An 18,490-nucleotide genomic window follows, 5' to 3' on the forward strand; every position below is an offset into this window, starting at 1 on the left:
TGTGGTGCTCATTTTGGGGACACTTTAATCCCAGCCAGCTCTCTTTTGGTGTAAATGTGGTTTGAACCTCTGTTAGCTAAACTGATATAATTTGTACATTTGATGTTCATGATTGACTTGATACAGGGTTTCTGTAAAAACTGGAACTTTTCTTAAAATGATTATGAATGTAAAAATGTGTTTTTGGTAAAAAATACTGTTAAGTATAAAGAGAGAAAGAAAAATTCAAAGATAATCATTATCATTTTTGTATATCATTCCAGGCCACATATGTGTATGTATTTCTTGTGCTTTTTTCAGAGCTGGATGTATATAAAACAAAATGAAGAGCAACAGTATTTTCAGTTTAGTATCTAGTCCTTTTCACTTGTGAGAATGTTTTCCTGGGATTAATATTCTTTAATAACTGTTTCTTAATATTAGCTTAATATTTTATTATATGGCTGTTGTATTTTACTATTTGACCATTTTCCTGTTTTTCGGTATTTAATTTGTTTCCAGGTTTTCATCGTTTTATGTATAAAATATATATTGCTCTTCCTCGTTGTCTTTCTCATTGCCACCAGCCTTCATGTTTCTAAGAGGAAGATTTAATAGTCATTTAAACTGGCCATGAAAACGAATTTTTAGACAACACTTGATCAACATCAGTTTTACTTCACCCTTTAGTCTTCTCATCATTCGTCATAATCAGTGACCTTAGCACTGTTCAAAGACAATGAAAGAGATTCAGATTGTCTTGTTACTGTCAGATCAAATTCATTTACAATAAATATGTGAACCTTGGAGATCAGAAGCTAAAATACCTTTATGTAATTGGACCTGGACATCAAGCCAGATCCTAAATTCTCTTGAAAGATGCACCACAAATTCTTTTGTTACATAATCTTTTCTGTAGGTTGAAGAAATTGTAAATCCTAGCATGTTGACATTCTGAAGGATATACAGCTTAAAATAGCCTCTTGCAAACTATAGTATTGGCTCAATGAAATGTTACACAGCATCAATCAGGAGTTTTGCTCGTGGTTCTTCAGTGGAAGGGAGTTCCTGTTTTTGTAATGAGTTCATTTTTGGACTCAAAATATCTCCTCATTTCACTTCATATCATCTTCAAGAGAAACGTCATTGGTAATTTATGGGTAGAGTCAGGAAGAGAACGCAGGTCTCTTTAAACCTGATTCTTTAATTAAAATTTTGTTCTGCTCATTGAGCTCTGTTTTTTTGTCCATTTAAAAGAAATCAAATATGACATGCTTCTGTATTTCACAATCCTATTGCGTACACACACACACACACACACACCACCCATGGTTGCGATTATAAAATGAAGGTCTTTCATGTGTGGCATGTTATATCATTATAATTATTTTATGGCCATGTTTCAGATGCATATCAACTTAAATCTGAACATTTTATCCTTTTAAGGATATTTTTATGTTATATATGAATAATGTCTTAGATTAATTTCTTACTGTTAAATTCTCTATAAATTATATAACTGAGATCAAATATGTTAAAGCCATTTATAAGTGTTAAAGCACAGAGCAAAATCTTATTAGTTTGGATTCATTTAATTTACAGTTTGTCATGAAATTAGAGAAGATTTATGTTTACTCATACAAAACAAGGTGGGGGTGGGTGATGGGGGTAGAAGTGAGGGAGGGTTTAGTAAGAAAATTCCAAGAGGAGATCTCAAATTACTTAGCAAATTATTTTATGGAATCATCACGTACATTGGACATTACTGTTTACAGAGAATAAGTTGGTATTCTGATTATGAGCTTCATTAAAGTAGTTCCTAGGGACCTCTACCTGTAACACTTTTTAAAAGAGTTTAACATAAATTCATTTCTTTTAAAGTATCATGTGTTTAGATTGTACTTATTCTTGCAGCCTTCCTACCATTTATTCTAGATAGTTTCATATTATATGCTGTAGTGAAAGCTAATTTATTTTTGGTTTTTATAGAGAAATTATTCCTTATTAAACCATTCACTTCCTTAATTTTAAAATGGAATCTTTGTGAATTACTATAAGTTAACTTAGAGTTAATAACTTTAAATCCTTTTCTCATTTTCTTTGAATATAAAAATGATATGGCCTTTTTGAACTGTTTGTTCAATATTAATTCTGATATTGTCACCTATGAAACATATAGTTTTAGTTGTCCAAGAGCTATCTGATGTAGGTAGTTTTGATGGAAAGTGTGGCAGCTTGAAATAAATCTGTGCTTGGGAAGTTGTTCTCATAAAGGCATTAATCTGAAAATGTCTGTGAATGCTTAATACATTTGAATAGTTCGGATAGATGGGTATCAACCTGTATCTGTGCATTCTTGTGATATTATAACAGTGAGCTGGGGTCTTTAGGCTGTAATTTGTATCCACTTTCCATTTCCGTTGGATTCATAATGAAGTCTTTGTCCTTGGATGACATTTTTTGAGGCATCAGGAGAGGGAAAAAATAGTATGATGATTAGCACAAAGTGATGTTGGATACCAGAAGGAAAATCGAGATGATCTGTATGAGTGGGACTGGGCAAATGTGACTTTGGTGAGTATGGAGAGAGAGGAAGCTGGTAATACTTGGGCACCTCGAGGCAGAGATCCCATGGGAGGAAGGCACTTTGCTGTCATCTCCAAATATTTATCTGTGTTTGAAAAGTGCATTACTGTAATTGCATTATTTGGGACTGTCAGTTGTCATACAAACCTTAAAGTAGCTAGGTTTCTCATGGTTATCTTTTTTTTATCAGGGTGAGTATTTTAGCCTGGTCTAAGGCAGTGGTGCTCAGTGGTGGGGCAGTACTGCTTCCAGGGAGGCATTTGGGAAATGTGTGGGGGAGCTGCTGGTGTTTAGTGGGGTGGGCAGGGATCTAGACATCTTGCAGTGCCTCGGATAGTTCTGCCCCCTTGAACGATTGTCCTGTGCCCTCGATTTCAGAATGTCCCATCAGAAATTCACATAGCTGAAAACCCGCTTACCCAGCCCAGAACTTAAGTGTTTTATGTATCAACAGAAAGTATGTTTTCCGTAGTTTTAAGATACACTGAATTTTCTGGGAATGCAGCTGCTCTGTTGCAATAACTGTAGCTATTGCATTTGTGGTGGCTTAACTTATAAGCTCAAGAGTCAGACTCTTTTATTTTATCTACTGTAGATTTGAGCATTTACATAGTAAATTGCCATTATTCGTTATAAATTAGTTTCTTTTTATTTCTTTTTTTAATGTTACACTTAGGGTATTATATTGATTAAAACTCTCGTGTCTGTATTATCCATTTATTTTCAGCATAGTAAAGGGAGTATTACAAAATATTTGCTACAGAAAGGCAGCATAGGGGCTGACAAGGGAGAAAACCACGGTCTGAACAAGGACCTTTTATGTCATCCCAGGTGTTCTGAAGGATTTACATCCTGGAGCCTTATATAGCTCATGGTGTAAGTTACACAAATGAACCACTTCTGAAAGACAAAGTGTTCCACCTCCTTTCTCTGTATAACATTGGTATGAAGGAAATTTGTGGATCATTAGGGATATAATCATAATAAATGTTTTTACTCTTCTGTTCAGTCTGACTTGACTGTGGATAATTTATTTTACTTTTAGAAAAAAGGTTAAGTACGTTCTTGCATTTAAAGATAGGACAGGGCCTTTGTTCTTGAAATTCTTGTGCACAGTCTTGTGTCTTAAAGATGGTGAAGTCGTCTGTGATCAGTGAATTCACAGAGCTTCCACAGTGCTTCACAGAGAATTATTTTTGTTCTATTAGAGATTATGACCACTTACGACTACATTGAAATAGTGTTTTCGGAACAATAGGTGGATATTCGTTAGATGAAGGAAAAAATAACAGGGTTACAGATAAAAGAGAGGCTGACCTAATTATCACAGTGTGAATTAAATAAAAAATACAAAGCACAGGGTGTTGCACAATAGTTTAATGAGAAGTGTTATACCAATATGTATTATGCTGTCTCACAGTTTTAATATATTTGAACTACCATAAATAACATGAATCAAGCATGGGTGTAAAATCTGCTTTATTTAAAACTTCCCAGGAGAGGCCGTTGTTCTGCAGCGGTTAGCTTGTGGGTTAAATAGGTCCTTTTTGGCATCGCACCCTAATGGGCTGTAAATGAAGCCACTGAAGCCCAGAGGTCTGACTATATGTGATCCTCCAGCTATTTCTGCTGCCTAGTAGTGGACCAGTATCTAGAAATAGGACTCTTTTTTTCCCCCTTATAAAAAGGGCCGTAATTGGGTCAGAACTTTTATTTTCATTTAAAAGAAGAAAAGTCATGAGATTGGAGTTAGTTGACATTTCCCAGGGCTGTAGGTGGATTAGAAGATAGATTTTATTTTCAGACTTTTGAGTCTTTTGATTTCCTCGGGCTTTGATTACGTGCAAAGATACATTTAAAGTCTCCCTTAGAAAATAGTGTTGGTCAGAGTTTGAAGTACTAAATATTTTAGTTGAATTTAGGAATTTTGTTAGCAGTTAATGGATTTTTTGGATAAAATACAGTTTTTATTGCTAAAAAGCACACACTAGTTCATAACAGTAGGAAGAAGGAAGAATGATTTATGACTCTTAAGTATTGGAATGGTTTTGACTTTCTATTTACCAAAGCAAGTTACTTAGGTAAGGACATTAGTCTTGGTTAAAGCTTTTTAGCACATGGAAGTAGGCTTGTCCACTGTTTTACTGTTATAAAATATACGTTTTAAAAAATGTGCTATGAACCTTGCTTGCATCAGTGTGATAATTAGGAAGGTGGACTGAAATATGATATGTCAATGTGAATTGGTCTGTGTTACTGTACAACCAGGTATTGAATAATGTATACATTTTACTCTAAATTACTTTCGAGCAACAATCACTAGCATTCATCAGTGTTTTATAATTTAGTTGCAGATTACTGATTATGACTGCCCTTCAAACACGCACAGATCTCCACCAATTGTGAAAATAATCTTTTATTTATAATTTTTCCACCTCATTCCTTTTTGTTTCATTTCTAAACTTGAAGAGAGGCCTATAATTGCTGCCTTCCGTTGTCCTCCTCCCACTGATTCCTGATGCCCAAACCATCTGATTTCCATGCACTCCCTGGGATGACAGGTAATTGTAAGCCATGCTGCCAGATCTTCCTCCTTCCTGAACCTGGACTAGGCCTTGGAGTCCTGCACACAGCACCCCAGGCCGCTGCTGCCAGTTGATCGGAATTGGCACATGAGATGAAATCTGTTTATCATTTCTGCACATGGTACCTTGGTTCATTTCTTCCATTCCATTCCATTCCATTCCATTCCATTCCATTCCTTCTTTGTCTCTAATGATGTTCTTCTTTCTCTCCTCTCCTTCATCTGATGAATTCTTAAGGCCTATTCCTAGCCTTCTACTCTTTTCTCTTTATACATTTTATTTTTTTACAAGAGAATTCACTGAGCTGAGATCTGTAACAGTCATTCCCAAATCAGCATTTCCAGCCAAGTCTCAAATCAAATCTGAATTTCAGGTTCAAATATCTAATTGCGTACAATTCCATGTGGTGATTCTACCATTACTTTCAATTGACTGTGTCTGAAACTGAACTCATTATCTTTCTTCCCCAAACAGCCTCTCCTTCTTTCCTTAATTGACCATCATGGGTATTAGTTTTCTGGCATCTGGGTGCACCTTTGACTTCTTTCTCTTTCATCTCTCGGTCAGTAACAGATGACCAGTTTTTCCCATGAAAGCCCTTGCATCTTAGACTCCATCTTTATGGCCAGTATCCTCATCACCTTATGCCCGTGTCTCTCAAACTTGAGCAAACATCTGAAATGGTGGGCTTGTTAGCACACAGATTGCTGGGCCCCTCCCCCCAGGGTTTCTGATGTATAGTTCTGGGGTGAGTCTGAAATATTTGCATTTCTAACAAGTTCCAAGTGATGCTGCTGGGGGATGGGGGGCGGGGGCGGGGCTGGGCAGAGAAAATGAGGCTGTACTTTGAGAACCACTCATTGCTTTACGCTTTCCCCATCCAGTTAATCTGCATATCTTTGCCAGATTAGACTTCTTGTAATGCCCCATTTCACTGCATTATTTTCTTTTTTTTTTTAACATCTTTATTGGAGTATAATTGCTTTACAATGGTGTGTTAGTTTCTGCTTTACAACAAAGTGAATCAGTTATACACGAGTTCCCATATCTCTTCCCTCTTGCGTCTCCCTTCCTCCCACCCTTCCCATTCCACCCCTCTAAGGCGGTCACAAAGCACCGAGCTGATCTCCCTTTGCCATGCGGCTGCTTCCCACTAGCTATCCATCCCACGCTTGGTAGTGTATATATGTCCATGCCACTCCCCTACCCCGTCACAGCCTCCCCCTCCCCCTCCCCCTATCCCCAAGTCCATTCTCTAGCAGGTCTGCATCCTTATTCCTGTCTTACCCCTAGGTTCCTCATGACCTTTTTTTTTTTTTCTTAGATTCCATATATATGTGTTAGCATACGGTATTTGTTTTTCTCTTTCTGACTTAACTTCACTCTATGACAGACTCTAGGTCCATCCACCTCACTACAAATAACTCAGTTTTGTTTCTTTTTATGGCTGAGTAATATTCCATTGTATATATATATGTGCCACATCTTCTTTACCCATTCATCTGTTGATGGACACTTAGGTTGCTTCCATGTCCTGGCTATTGTAAATAGAGCTGCAGTGATCCTTTTTGACCTACCTCCTAGAGAAATGGAAATAAAAACAAAAATAAACAAATGGGACCTAATGAAACTTAAAAGCTTTTGCACAGCAAAGGAAACCATAAACAAGACAAAAAGACAACCCTCAGAATGGGAGAAAATATTTGCAAATGAAGCAACTGATGAAGGATTAATTTCCAAAATTTACATGCAGCTCAATAACAAAAAAACAAACAACCCAATCCAAAAATGGGCAGAAGATCTAAATAGACGTTTCTCCAAAGAAGACACACAGATTGCCAACAAACACATGAAAGAATGCTCAACATCATTAATCATTAGAGAAATGCAAATCAAAACTGCAGTGAGGTATCATCTCACACCGGTCAGAATGGCCATCATCAAAAAATCTAGAAACAATAAATGCTGGAGAGGGTGTGGAGAAAAGGGAACCCTCTTGCACTGTTGGTGGGAATGTAAATTGATACAGCCACTATGGAGAACAGTATGGAGCTTCCTTAAAAAACTACAAATAGAACTACCATATGACCTAGCAATCCCACTACTGGGCATATATCCTGAGAAAACCATAATTCAAAAAGAGTCATGTACCAAAATGTTCATTATTTTCATTTTTAAACAACTGTCCATGAGGCCCTATTAATATTTCTTACCCAAACTCTTGCCTAGTTTTCAAGGCTCCTCACAATTGAGCATAATTTACCCTTCATTTTTTTTTCTTACAAACAAGCTTTGTTTGGTTTCCTTTCCATCTGTCTAACGTACGTCCTTGCTTGTGTCCCTCCTCCTTCATGAAATACTCCATGACTACAGCCCGCCTTTGTAAGTGTCATTAATACTAAACCCTCAAAGTACAATTTTAATAACTCAGACTCTTATCTCCTTAATGGTAGGGACCATATGTCTCCGTCTCTTATAAAGCCTAGCATAGGATTAAGTCAATGTGGATTTACTACCTAGTGAATTCATTGATTTCCCTAGTTTGTGTATTCCTTGAGGTCACTTGATTTGGGAGAAAATAATTAAACAAACAAAAATAACTTCATATAGTTGACCATAGAATAGAAACCTGAGCTTAAGCATTAAAATAAACCTTATAGCCAGTACAGTAAGCTTACAATGAATACCCATCCTTCTCTCCTTTATAAAAAATATACTGTTGGTAGTGGTGGCTCAATTTTCTGTACAGGAGGGTCCACAGGAACAGAAACCTGGTGGTGGTTGGTGGTGGCGGCAGTGGCGTGGAGAGTTGGGGAGAAGGTGCTTATTTGTCTTGAATTTATTTTTTGAATGGCAGTCCACATTTTTTACTTAGATTATATGCGATTTTGCAGAGTGTGTGCTATGTTTTTTCTAAATCGTCCCTAAGCTACCCAAAAAGTTGGTGACTCATTTCACCTAATGACTGATGTTTGACTCCACAGATCAAACGATTAACACATTTTTATTGAACATCTGCTATGTGCCTAGAAGAGCCTGCACAATATTCCTCCCTCTCCCACCCTGTCCTTCCTTCCCTCTTTATTTTTGCTTTGTCTGTAAAGCCTAGAGGATGTTTTTGTTAGTTTGCAGGGTATTTGACAGACAGTTTTTCCAAATGAGTGGAGTGTCACTTCAGAGGAACAATTGGCAGTATATGTTGTCAACGATAGACCCTTTTATTCTTTCACCTTCATGTTATCGGGCTTTAAGGGGAAGTGGAGGCTCAAGCATGAATTCAGTCCCATTTAACACTGCTGTATAAGGGGACGGCTGTTGGAGATTTTCTAGTTTGGGTTCTCATTTTATAGAGGAGACAGCTTCGGCCTAAAGCAATGATGTGTTTTTGAGCAAAATCACAAAAACGAATTGTGGCAAAACCAGGGCTAGATGGGAACCGCCTTTATTTCCAGCTTGGTCCTCTTTGAATGTCATGAGTCTTTATGGAGAAGCCTTTGAATGCAGCCACACTCAGGACTGTTGGAAAGAAAGAAACAGGTTTGGGTGGTTTTGGTACTTCATTTGGGGTTGGAGATTTAACGCTGTTGAATTGATAGTTTTATCTCCAGTGAACAAAATACATCCATTTGTGAAACAAACAAAAAAATTAAGCTATGCATCAAAAAGCAATATCCAGAGGTAATTATTATTTTTTAATTTAAATTATAGATCTTATTTTCCTAGAGGCTTTGTGAGGTCTTGCAACTATTATTCAAGATATTAAGACATGAAATACTAGGTGTATCTGATTCTCAATACTGGTTTTATGAATTGTCTACTTAAAGATGTGGAAACTGTAGAATATGAGTGATGAGCTTGTCTGTTGCTATACAGCATCTGCAGTCTGGTATTGATCTTTGTTTTCACATAGAATGTATTGTGGAGCTGGTTTCCACGAGTGCTTGTTGTGAAGCAAAACAATCAAATGGACATTATTTGCATATTATGCCATTCAAATTAGAAATTTATGAAGGTATATAAATCCTGATGGAGCAATAATACTACAAAATAAGCCATTAACCTGATACAGTTAATGTTTAGGTTGCCAAACTGTAACACGGTGTCTTCTCATTTGATATTTATGGTTTTGAAACTGCAGTTAAGGATTTTCATTCCAACATTGTCGTTAGCTTTAATGTATAAGTGGCCTCAGTTACCCTGCCGGGTATCTAGACAAATGGCATTTTTTTGAAGGCAGTCTTAGGGTACGTTATCCTTAAGGTGATAGTAAATGTTATTGTCAGCTGAATATCATCATACTTAACACACTCTGTGTGTGTGTTTAACTCAGGTTTGTCTGCTAACTAGATGGTGCCACAAATGGATAATGGCAAACTGTTACATGTTTCTTTCTGACCCCTGAGATTTATTCTAGCCATCTTTTGACTCTTCTAATCAAACTCTGTACCTTTTATAAGATAAGGAGCAAGACAAGAATTATCCTGCAACCCACATGCTGTGAGTCATTTACTTCTGATAAACTGTGTGTTGTATTTCATTGATTGCATGGATGCTTCCGTTATTATTTTTTAAACAATCAGTGCTTTTTTTGTATTAATGAATTTATTGAAATTATAAGATTAATGGATATTTCTGTGGAGCTGAAAATTTAATTTGGCTGTATCTTACGGTATAAGCTTTGGCTCAGCTATCTCAATCCTGGCAGAGTCCAGTGTTTATCTAAAATCTGCTGCTTGTGCTATGCAATTACATACATTTATTTTCTTCTGAGAGTAGATTTTCATAGTTCTCTTTGGTGTTTTTAAACTAGCATATGAAAATAATAGGGCTTATAAAATTGGACATGGTATGTATCAGTAAATGGTAAAACCAGAAAGAAATGGAATAAAGGAAAAATCCCAAAGGACCTGACATTTTTCTAATAGGCAAGCCATAATTTTTATTAAGTAACTTGCGGAGATTGTTTCAGAAATACTGTAATTGGGGAGGGAATTATACTGTAAGGATTATGCTAGGAAAATGAAAGAAAGGGAAAGTCATAGCGGAAAACGTTACAAAGGAAATTGGTATGTCCCTTGAGGTCCAGGGAATCTGTGTAAGTCTCCAATCATGGTTGTATTTTCAGTCTTTGTTTTTTTCATAGATGATGAGCCATTCATGAAGTCATTTCATCTTTTGGAGTCATTTCTGTCCACCATTCAAGGAACTGTCTTAAATATAGTGTCCCATCTTCTCCACCCCTTCCCTCTCTACCCCTCGTTTAACCAGTTTCTGAAAACAGAATTAGGACCCTGTCATGTAACATAGAACACAGGTGAGGTGTAATAAATGTATGCTACACTTTCCCTGAGAATTAAGACCATGGTATTCACAGTTCCTAAGAATACTAAGAATCATGTAGTATAAGGTTAGGAGTTTTTTATTTGATCCTGAAATTAGAAATTAGAGATTCTTAGAATTTCTTAAGAATTTAACTTAAAAATTTAGAATGTGGCTAAGGGGAGCAAAAGATTGCTAGGCGGTCAGTAAAGCTGCCTTTGGACTAACCAAAACATTTGTTTAGAATGTTGTTTACTAAAAACGAACAAAAATTTGAGCTGCTTTTAATACAAATATTTCTTATTTTCAATAGTAGTTTCAAATAAAGGGTTTAGGGCCGACTTGCTCTAACCAGGCCATTGTAATGCTTGATTTTTTTCTCACGTGTTTTATGGTTAGTGTTGTATCACCTATAACTAACTGACAAAATGCCAGTCTTTGTGTTCATTGAGGAAAAAAAAATCGCTTCTGAGAACATTTTAGCAAGTACAGAGTACAAGTGTGTGAAGAAAGCATCCTTTTGTCTTAATACATTTTAAAAGGGAAGTGTGTACGTTATGTGAAAGTTTTAGAACCCTACTTACTGAGCCGGAACTTGTTTTGCAGGTTTCCGTGGCCAGTCTGATTTATATGGCTTGAAAGTTTCTCATTTTTACTTTTTCTCATTTCACAAACTCTGCCAGTCCTCAAAGATCTACGGGAAACTCACTGTGCTAATAGGCAAAGTTGGCCTTTCTGTGCTTCTTTTAAAGTAGTCTATCCTGAAACACTGACCTTTTAGTTTAATAACAGTTTTATTTGAGAGAATGTTCAGATCCTGAAGCTGAAAAGAGTGTTTTCAGAAAAGCCATTTTGAATATTGGTCTCCAAATGGTATATCTTTTTCCCTTATGCACTTTGGACCAGACCTATCAGAAGAAATATGTTGTTGCTTTCTGTATTCTATTGATTGAAAAACAAATAACTTGAAACTTAGATTTGCTCAAAACCCATTACCACGCTGGTTTATTTTCCTGCCTGGGCTTTGAATTGCTATTTTAGATTTTAAACTCTTTATGCTTGGTCATGTTTTATCTTTTGTTATTTTAAATTCTCCATTATAGCTAAGGTAATTACTTTTTCAGCTGTGACCTTGGACGTGAGACCCAAAAGTTTTGTGTGTTTGTGTGTGTGTGTTTCTTTTCCAGAAATAGCTAGGGCGTTAGAGAGACAGCTATGCTTTAGTCCTTTGACCAGAAGTGATGTGAGCTAGCCGGTCCCTTGGGCATGTCTTCTTCAGTGGCTTCTGGAGCTTCCCTGACCTTTGCATCTCTTGTGCTTCCTCTTCCCATCTTTCTCCCTCCCCTCTTGGCCTCCCTAGGTGATACCACCATTATCTCCATCTATCAGTATTTACCGCCTCACCCCCACGGCAGGTGGCTTGGCAGGCATGAGAGGTAGGAGTGTATATAGAGAAGGAAGACAAGCCTTGAAGCTGCGTTTCCTTCTCTGCAGTCTCTCTTGCATGGCTACCTTCCCAGCCACCCAGCTGGTCGCCATGTGGTAATGGAGTCCTTACTGTTCCCTTCCAGGTTTATCACATCATCATGAAAAGCTCACTGCTGATTTTGGCTCTTCCCCTGGTAGCAAGCCCTTATGTAAGAGGCATACAATGCACTACTAAGATATGTTGTATCAGCTCACTTAGAAAACGGATCTCACTGCTTCATGCTTAGACCTGGTGTACCAAGGTCTTACTGAAGCCTAGTTTTAATTGAGTGAAATTCAGTTGAATTGTGATTGAGAATTTGATCGAATTTTGCATGAGAAAAATTTTGCTGCAATAATTTGAAGTAATCAGGGGAATTTGTGTGATTTTTCACATGGTCTGACTGTGTGTTGATCCTAACTGGTATGTACACTTCAGAGTATAGTTTGATCAGGTAGTACTAATTGGGTGAAATATTTGTCTCAATTTTTGCTACTAATAGAGCTTGAAAAAATGTGTCACGTTGTTTTGCTTGTTTATAAGAAGGAGATGAAAATGTGAAAATCATCACCTTATAGAGTGCATAGCTGAGAACTTCATAGCCAGCTGACACCTATGTAACCTACCCGGTTTTGTTTTTGGATGAGGAAATCAAAAGTCAGATAGGTTAACTGATTTATCTAAAGTCTAGCTAATAGAAAAACAAAGACTATCCATATCCAGACTCCTTGCTGAGCTCTTGCTGTCTGTAATTTCTCTAGTGGGATTTGTATTATTTTGAACGTTTAATGCTGAAAAAAAAAGTCTTAAGATTTGCCTGAATCAGACAATTCCCTGTTCTAGTTTTAATTAATTAATTTTGTGTGACCACTAATCTACTTCCTTTGTCTACAGATTTGCCCTTTCTAGACATTTCATATCAGTGGGCACATACAATATGTGACCTTTTGTGTCTGGCTTCTTTCACTTAGCACAATGTTTTCAAGATTCATCCATGTTGTAGCATATATTAGTACTTCATAACTATTTATGGCTGAATAATATCACACTGAATGGATATACTACATTTTGTTTATCCCTTCATCAGTTGATTAGCATTTAGGTTGTCTTCACTGTTGGGATATTGTGAATAATGCTGTCATAATACTCATGTACACGTTTCTGTGTAGACATATTTTCAGTTCTCTTGGATATATACAGTACGTAACAGTGGAATTGCTGGATAATATGGTAACTTTGTTCAGCATTTTGAGAAACTGCCAAACTATTTTTATAGTGACTGCATCATTTTACGTTCCCACCAGCAATGTATGAGGGTTTCAATTTCTCCCCATTCGCACCAGCACTTGTTATTGTCCTTTGGATTTTAGTGGGTTTGAATTGGTAAGTCATTGTGGTTTTGGTTTGCATTTCCCTAATGATGAATGCTGTTGAGTGACTTTTCATGCAGTTATTGGCCATTTGAATATCTTCTTTAGGGAAATGCCTATTTATGTCCTTTGCCCATTTTTAATTTCGTTGTCATTTTATTGTTCTGTTCAGTTGTTCTGTTGTAAGAATTCTTTGTATATTCCGGATACAAGCCACTTGTCAGCTATATGATTTGCCAGTATTTTCTCCCATTCTGTGGGTTGTCTTTTCACCTTCTTGATAATGTTCTTTGATGTTGTTGTTTTCTGATAGTCCACAAATAAAAGAAGACATCCTTAGGACCTTTCATGTATCTTCTTTGTTATTGCCCAGTGTCAGCTAAATTTTAAAGTTTTTGCATATCCTATTGTAATTCATTTTTTGCATATTCCGTAAGGCAAGGTGCTTATAATGCAAGATTATCAAATAAAATGTCATTGAAGAGCAGAGAGTACTGTCTAGTTTCCATCTAGTAGGCTCAACCAGTTGAAATACTTGTTAGGTCCTGTGTGTATTCCTAGATCTTAAGTGTTTCTGGTGCTTTCTTGGTCATAATTTTGGGTAGTGGGTTTTGGGTACTGAAGAGGAAAGAGTCCTTGCTTATTTCTTATGGAAGGCTCTTAAAGAGTATGTAAAATTTGTCTATTTTATTTGCTATCATAGCTGTAAGAATCTTACAAAACATATTGTACAAAATCTTCTAATTGGAAAGACCAGATGTTTCAGATCAAGTCATTAGGTATTTAGAAAGCTCCAGCCGTGTTCTCAGCACTGTTCTGTCTCTCTCTCCAATTGTTGGCACTTGAATTTGAATGACGTTTTCCAAAAAATATGGTTTTAAATATGAGTCATAAATTCCCTTTTTTGTAAATCATAGAAAAATGAATGTAACTACAAATGATTTTCTTTCTCTAATAAGTGATTTTTTAAAATGTTTAATTATCAAAGTAGGAATGTTTTGGTGTCATTTTCCTCTCTGAAGTCCATTCCTTATACCCTCTCCTCCCCCTCTATGCAGTTGTCAGACTTTAATGGTAGGACATCATTTTAAAGAATTTGTACTTAATGGCTCAGTCCCACTGGGCAGTAAGCAGCTTCTTGAGTTTATTATAACTTCTGGCAGGTGTGGAGATTTCTAGGCCACCAGGGAACTCTTGATTAAATTACTCTTGAAGCGCACTAATTGGTCTTTTCCACCCTGCTTAGGTGGTTCCAAGGAGACACTGACCAGCTGGCAAAACTTTGCCTATTAAGATCTAGTCTCAGCTTTGTCTTCCTGAGTGTTCTCATGCTTTTGTTTAAAGAAGTCACTTGTTTTATCTCCTTCCCCTCTTTATTGATTTTAGTTTCTGATGAAGAATTGAAAAGAAGAGTGGCTGAGGAGCTGGCATTGGAGGAGGCCAAGAAAGAATCTGAAAATCAGAAACGGTGAGCTTCATGGTGTTTGAGACAGATTTTGGCAGACTAGTCATATTTATGGAATATTTTTGGAGAAGAATGATTATAATAAGACTCATCATTTGTATTTGGCTGAACATGTATGAACGTGGCTGTTTTTGGTTTTGTATTGTGCTTGTTAAAGCCCTAGGTTATCCCCTTCCCAAACTCAATTGTAAATGACCATTTCTTGTGTGCTTCTTAGTTGCATGAATAATTGAGCCCTGTTTTTTCAATATGTGAGAAGTAGTTCTTGAGGATTCTCCTGGCACTTCTCAGGCTAGGTTCAAAATTAATGAATATATTTATGATTGAAAATTACATCGTCTATTATGGGTATTAAGGTTAACAATATTGTAGCTAATAATGAATGTTATATGTTATAGATAGTACCCATGTTAGTAAGTAGCACTGATTAGTAGTATGCTCACTTAAAAAAATCAAAGATGTTACAGATAAGTGTAAGGTTGAAAAAACAAAATCCTCTGTAATTTCATCCTACAGAGATAACCACTCTTGAACATTTCATTCCTCTAGATTTTTTTGTATACATCTATATTATTGTTGTCATTATTACTACTACTAACAATAGCTGCTAAAAGAATGTTCACTGAAATGTTTTTGTAATAGAAAACTGGAAGCAATCCAGATGCCCATCATGGAGGGCTGCATGAGTGAATTATGGTACACAGAATTTTGTTACAGTGGAATATTAGACAGTCAAGTAGATCTTATGTGCTGACTCAAAAAGATGTTGAAAGGCTGTAAACTGAAAAGAAAGCAATATTCAAAACAACATAGATAATTTTTTTTTTGGTAAAAGTACTACTTTTTAAAGACTTAAAGTATATACTTACTCATAGAAATATGTGGGTACATTTTAATCCAAGATAGAGTCAAGTGCTTTCCATCTGTGCTATTTCTGAAATTGCCATATAGCACAAAGCATTATTATTATATGATTATGCAAATATCTTTCACATGCACAATGACTACTACCAGTAGATGGTTTGTAAGATTGTGTGTGTGTGTGTGTGTGTGTGTGTGTGTGTGTGCGCGCGCGCGCGTTGGGCTGCTTCACTAGTTTGCTTGAGAGAGCTAATGTAAGGAATCTTTGAATTGGATTCTCGTCTTCACTGGCTATAGGGGCTTCAGTGTATAATTTAACCTCTTTGGGCCTTAAATCTTTCATCTCTAAAGTGAGGGTTTATGAAATGTTCTCTAACATTTCTTCTCTCTGACGAAGTGCTAAATAAGCTAGGTCCGATTTGCCTGAAATGTGTAGAACAGGACATGAGTTTTACTGTACATTAAGACCACCATTTTTCTCAGGAAAGAGAGAAGGCTCATGGCTTAGGGTTTTAAAAATCAAGATGTAGTTAGTACTGCTAAAAGTGTCTACGCATATTTCAATAGTTTCCCACGCAGCACTTCATAATTATTTAATTGGGGTTAGGTTGATGGAGTATATAATTAGATAGTGAAGTTAAAATATTCAGAAAAATTCAGACCATTTTTATTAAGAAGCAGAGAAAATCAATGTGTTATGGTAGAATTCCTTGTCTTTGAAATTTTATTACTTTTAATTGAATTTTATTTTAATAAGGAATTTTTGGTTAGACCTTCATATTTACTTTGCTTATTATATTTCACATAGGAATTTTTTGTCTTCCTTTCTTCCCCTATGGTACAGGCTTTTGTTACAGTAATTCTCACTGTGGTGGGGTTTTTTTTTTCCCCCTCCATGACTTAGCTCCCATTTGTTCTCCTGTTCTATGAAAGGTAAAGGGCAGATGAGATGGATACAAGGTGCCAGTGAGGGCTGATTTCATCTCTCATGTGGACTGGGGTTGGCAGCCTAGCTGTAACCTGGGACAAATGACTACTGATAAAGAATTTATTTTCTGTCACTTTTAAGGGGAGCAGAGGGTGGTACAGCCTTTTTTATTGTTTTCTCTTTAAAAAATATGTTTTGTTTGAAGCCTTCTTCATGCAAACTTCCAGCTGTCAAATCTTGGCAAAAAGTGTGTTTATCTGTATGATACTTCTTAGAAGAATCAATAGCTATGTTTTTTCTTTTTTCAACCAGAGAAGAAACTTCAGAAAAAGCATTAAAAAGGTTTTCTGTGCTGTCTTTTAAAAGCAACTTTTTGGAGAAACAAAGCATTTATAGATAATTGTATCTGTTGCCTTAATTGAGTAAAGCCTTGGAAGCAGTTTTAGAAGATGGTTCCTTGTGTCCTGGACTGCCAGTGGTATATGCCTGGCTTTCCAAGTCTTCTCTTTTCACCCCAGATGTACCCATAACTGTAGTTGAGTTCCTAAGCCCTTAAGATTGGGGCATAGGCACATGAAAATGTAAGGGATCCAACGTATGCAGAAAGGACTTTGGAAATTATTTCCATTGTGATATTTTTCTTTACAGGATAGTTATCATTTTTTTTGTTTTTGTTTTTTTTTTTGCGATACGCGGGCCTCTCACTGCTGTGGCCTCTCCCGTTGTGGAGCACAGGCTCCGGACGCGCAGGCTCAGCGGCCATGGCTCACGGGCCCAGCCGCTGCCGCGGCATGTGTGATCTTCCCGGACCGGGACACGAACCCATGTCCCCTGCATCGGCAGGCGGACTCCCAACCACTGCGCCACCAGGGAAGCCCTAGTTATCATTTTTAACCTTTTAATTATGGACATTTTAAAACACCTTCAAAAACAGAAGGGTACAGTGAATCCCCATGACACTGTTACAACAATTCTTGTTTCATCTGTACCCCATTCACTCCACCTATATGGTGAATGGTAAGGAGAAGCACCAACATTTTTAATAGGTTGGTGAATTTCATGGCAGGGAAATACTCTGAAATATCTTCTGTCAGGCTAGCTTAATAAGGACCTTGTTTCAGTTAGGTTTTTTTGGTTGAAAGACTGGAACTTAACTCTGGCCAACTTGGGAAGCAAGGAAATTTTTAGAAGAATATTAGATAGTTGAAAGGAATCAAAAGGAAGACTAGAGAACCACTAGGTAGGGAAGAACTGGGTAGTACTTAAAACTTTACACAGTGAGGAGGAAGTAATTCTCCAGGATGACGGTTCCATGATAAAGGGGAAAGGATGGTGGGTGGCTGAATTTCATTGAATTGAAGATGCCATTGATTTCTAAGAAGCATTGTATTTGACGTACCATTAAGAAAAAGAAATTGCTGCAGATAATAACCCAGTAGTTTATATCTTAGAATTTTTTTATTGAAAGAGCTCATTAAGACTGACTTTGAATTTCTAAAAACCTATCACTTGTATGTTCATAAAAAGGAAAATGTAAGTGAAATAAATAGGTTAAGGCATGTCAGCTAGGGGAGATTTTGGTTTCCAGGGGACACATGAAAATGTCTGGAGACGTTTTTTGGCTGTCACAACTAGTTAGGTCTTACTGGCATCTAGTGGGTAGAGGCCAGGGATACTGCTAAACATTCTGTAATGCACAGGATACCCCCCACCCCCCCAAAAAGACAAACCTTACAAAAAAACAAAGAATTATCTGGCCCAGAATGTCAGTAGTGCTGATAGTGAGAAACCCAAGGTTAAGGGACTCAAAACCTGTTCATGTTGGTTCTAATTCTTCTAAATTGTTCTGTGACTCAGGGTCTTGATATCTTTGTTTTTCCACATGGTATCATATTCTGTGCCATCAAAACCTTGATGACACAGCATTCT

The 18,490-nt window shown here is 36.8% G+C and overlaps 1 protein-coding gene across 2 annotated transcripts in view; it reads left to right on the forward strand.

Moving 5' to 3' along the window:
* The window catches only part of CHCHD3 (coiled-coil-helix-coiled-coil-helix domain containing 3), a 314,451-nt gene that overhangs the window by 42,875 nt on the left and 253,086 nt on the right, over positions 1-18,490 (forward strand). For both annotated transcript variants that reach the window (XR_004351461.1, XM_032643324.1), the window contains exon 3: positions 14,694-14,775. Coding sequence is in view for 1 of the 2 variants with exons in the window: in XM_032643324.1 (XP_032499215.1) it covers positions 14,694-14,775 (82 nt within the window). In the remaining variant the exon portion in view is untranslated. The remainder of the gene's footprint in view (positions 1-14,693; positions 14,776-18,490) is intronic.

The sequence above is a fragment of the Phocoena sinus genome, chromosome 9, assembly GCF_008692025.1.
Source record: "Phocoena sinus isolate mPhoSin1 chromosome 9, mPhoSin1.pri, whole genome shotgun sequence".
Classification (NCBI taxonomy): domain Eukaryota; kingdom Metazoa; phylum Chordata; class Mammalia; order Artiodactyla; family Phocoenidae; genus Phocoena; species Phocoena sinus.